The 3,953-nt window shown below is 53.3% G+C and overlaps 1 protein-coding gene across 1 annotated transcript; it reads left to right on the forward strand.

Annotated features, from left to right (window-relative positions):
• Positions 1–197: 197 nt before the first annotated feature.
• Positions 198–3,612, forward strand: LOC112451990 (the record flags this gene model as incomplete). Its single annotated transcript, XM_025011970.1, has 2 exons — positions 198–1,843; positions 3,032–3,612. Coding segments are annotated over exons 1-2 (2,227 nt in total), but the record flags the coding sequence as incomplete, so codon positions are not given.
• Positions 3,613–3,953: the final 341 nt, after the last annotated feature.

A 3,953-nucleotide genomic window follows, 5' to 3' on the forward strand; every position in this document is an offset into this window, starting at 1 on the left:
CGGCTGTCGGCGGTGTACACGCCGGAACATATCAACACGCGGCTCAAATAAATATTTCGCCGAGAAACAAACAGACTCCGGCATTCTCTACTCACGCGTTAATTTTGAAATCGTTAATGTCATACGCGCCAAAGCGTATGACAACGGAGCATACTTTAGCTCACCTAGCAGATCTCCCATGGGCTGACCACGACCCCATGAGCGCAGATCCCATCAATATAATAGTCGGTGCAGATCTTTACGGCGTCCTTATAGTTGACGGACTTCGCAAGGGAGCGGTCGGACAGCCGATCGCTCAAAACTCAGTGCTAGGATGGGTGATCTCAGGGCCCATCCCACCTTCAAAGGTGGAGTCGCATATTACGTCGGTCGCATCATCGGAACAACCGCCCCTCCGGGTGAGCGCACATCACTGCCTTAATCTGTCCCTCGATCAAGAGCTTAGAAAATTCTGGGAGGTCGAGGAACTTCCGCATAAGACACATCTTAACCCGGAAGACGAGCAATGTGAGGAGCATTTTCGCCGCACCCACTCACGTTGTCCCGATGGCAGATACATGGTCCGTCTTCCGTTTAGGGCCGGTCCCCCTATCGAAATAGGGCGTTCTCGAGGTGTCGCCGAGCACCATCTCAAAGGCTTAGCTCGAAGATTAGATGCTCATCCGGAGCAGAAACGGGAGTATTCCGAATTTTTACGCGATTACGAAACCCTCGGGCATATGATCGAGGTGCCCGCTTCAGATGACGCGGACGAGCAACGCGTTTACATTCCGCATCACGCGGTCATGCGCGAAAGTAGTGCCACGAGTCATCTGCGCGTCGTCTTCAACGCGTCTTGCGCAACGTCAAACGGGTCCTCGTTAAACGACCATCTCCTGGTCGGACCCAAACTTCAACCTGATCTATCGGTTATCATCCTGCGATGGCGACTATTCAAGTACGTGTACACGGCCGACATGACTAAAATGTATAGGCAAATTCGTGTCGACCCGCGTGATGTAACGTATCAACGCATTCTTTGGCGCGAACGTCCTACTGATCCGCTTCGCGAATACATCCTTCTCACCGTCACATATGGCACCGCGGCCGCTCCGTACTTAGCGCTTCGCGTACTCGATCAGTTGGTAAACGACGAAGGACAGGCATTTCCCTTAGCTGTTCTCATACTCCAGAAAGGGAAATATATCGACGAAACTCTCTTCGGCGCGCATCGCCTCGAGGACCTCCGTATCGCCCGCGATCAACTCATCGCCCTCCTACGGAAAGGTGGCTTTGAGTTAAGGAAATGGGCCAGTAATAATTCGGAGCTTTTGTCGGACATTGATCCCGCGAATCACGGACTCGCGTGCAACAAAATTTTGAAAACAGATGAAAGTTTGAAAATCCTCGGGGTCAGTTGGAACCCTGCGCTCGATATCTTTCAATTTCAGACGGCTACCGACGCCCCTGCTCCGCAAACAAAGCGATCGATTCTCTCCGCGATCGCGAAACTGTTTGACCCGCTCGGGTGGGTGACTCCCGTCACGATTACCGCAAAAATTTTGATGCAACGGTTGTGGCGTCTTAAGTTCGAGTGGGACGACACGCTCCCTCATGACATATTGCGCGAGTGGAAACCGATTTACAATCAATTATCCGCGCTCAACGAGCTCCACTTGCCGCGGTGGACCGGTCAAGAGTCGGACTCTGATCGTTGCGAACTGCACGGCTTCGCCGATGCGTCTAACGTCGCGTACGCCGCCGCTGTCTACCTGCGTGTAATTTCCAAATCTGGCCGTACAACCATATCTCTGCTTATGGGAAAATCGAAAGTCGCTCCGGTGAAAACGTTAAGCGTTCCCCGGTTGGAGCTTCTCGCTGCGTTGCTACTTGCGCGCGTAATGACTTTAGTTCGTGAATCGATCAGGATCGATTCCTCCGCGTGTTATTGCTGGATCGACGCAGAAGTCGTGCTTGCGTGGTTACGTCAACACCCGTCGAGATGGAAGACTTTCGTCGCGAACCGCGTCGCGGAGATTCAGTCCCGTCTCCCCGATGTGACTTGGCGTCACGTGTCGACCGCCGAAAACCCAGCAGATTGTGCATCGCGCGGAATACTAGGGCACGAACTCGCAACTCACCCACTATGGTGGCAGGGACCACCATGGCTCAAGTTCCCCGCGACGCGATGGCCCGAGGGTCTTCCCTCCCCCCTGACGGAAACTTCCATTGAAGAAAAGATTGTCACCACGCACGCGGCGAGAGTCCCTACGCCGTGGGATCTTGCCTCACAATATTCGGATTGGGCCAAACTTATTCGAGTCACCGCGTATATCATTCGATTCGTCTCCTGTCGCGGGCACTCTAAAAAATTCCCCGCTCTTGAGCATCACGGACGCGCCTTATCGGCCTCCGAATGCCACCGCGCTCGCACATTCTGGCTCGGGGCTATCCAAGCCGAATTATTCCCTCACGAATTGCACGAGCTCACTCAGAACAAACCCGTCCATTCCAAGAGTCACATTCTCGCACTCAATCCCTTCGTAGATAGCGAAGGATTGATAAGAGTCGGAGGACGCCTGAGAAACGCTCCACTCTCGTATCACGCGAAGCATCCGATCGTACTCGCTTCTCACCCGTTAGTCACGCTAATCATTAGGCAGGCTCATCTGCGCGCCCTTCATGCGGGCCCGCAATTAACGCTTGCAACGTTGCGCCGCGAGTTCTGGATCTTAAATGCTCGCAGTTCCGTTCGATCTGTTCTCCATAAATGTGTGAACTGCACGCGCGAAAAGGCCGCCGTGCCGCAGCAGCTCATGGGAGATCTCCCATCCTTGCGCGTGTCGGCGCCTTCCCGTAGTTTTCTCCATTGTGGGGTCGACTACGCGGGGCCGGTGCTGGTTCGAGCCTCCGGGGGACGCGGCATTGTTTCGCGAAAAGCATATATCGCGCTCTTTGTGTGCCTCGCCACGCGCGCGGTCCACCTTGAATTGGTTGGAAATTATTCCACCCCCGCATTTTTAGACGCCTACTCTCGATTTTGCTCTCGTAGAGGATTGCCGGAGTCAATGCATTCCGATAACGGAACTACGTTTGTCGGAGCCGACAAGGAACTAGTCAAGGCATACCGAGCGGCAGTAAACGATCCCAATTTCTTAAATGCCATCGCCTCCGATAATGTACAATGGCACTTCCTCCCCCCGTCCGCACCGCATTTCGGCGGTCTCTGGGAGGCCGGCGTACGCAGCGTAAAGTACCATCTTCGCCGAGTTCTTAAGAATCACACGCTAACATTCGAAGAGCTTACGACTCTGCTATGCCGGATCGAAGCCTGCTTAAATTCGCGTCCTCTCGCACCGTTAAGTGATACGTTAGACGATTATGAAGTACTGACCCCCGGTCATTTCTTAATCGGGTCCGCGCTCACAGTCAATCCGGAACCCTCGTTATTAAACGTCAACGAGAATCGCTTGTCACGCTGGCAAATCATCCGTCACATCACCGAGCGGTTTTGGCGGCTGTGGCAGACGGAATACGTTAGCACCTTGCAGCAACGCGTCAAATGGCGAAGATTACAAGCGCCAGTGAAGATCGGGCAACTCGTCTTGTTACGAAATGCCACTTTACCTCCCTGTAAGTGGGAGCTCGGTCGTGTAACACAGTGCCATGCGGGCGCTGACGGGCTGATTCGCGTGGTGACCGTGAAAACACCGACCTCCGAATATAAACGTCCGATCGTAAAATTATGCCTACTCCCGATCGACTGTGAGGCGCGCGCTGACTGACCTCTCCGGCATAAGCATTGTAAATGAACTTGTCACGGCGGGCGGTACGCTCGGTATCGCCACGTCTTGTTTTTTTTTCAAAAAAAAAAAACCTCATGTAATTAGCTTGTCTTACTACTCTAAGTTGATCTAGTTATAAGATATATTCTATCTTCCCGTATCGACCTATCGACCGCCACGAGCACATCG

This window comes from Temnothorax curvispinosus, unplaced genomic scaffold (assembly GCF_003070985.1).
Source record: "Temnothorax curvispinosus isolate PA1 unplaced genomic scaffold, ASM307098v1 QBEX01002835.1, whole genome shotgun sequence".
Classification (NCBI taxonomy): domain Eukaryota; kingdom Metazoa; phylum Arthropoda; class Insecta; order Hymenoptera; family Formicidae; genus Temnothorax; species Temnothorax curvispinosus.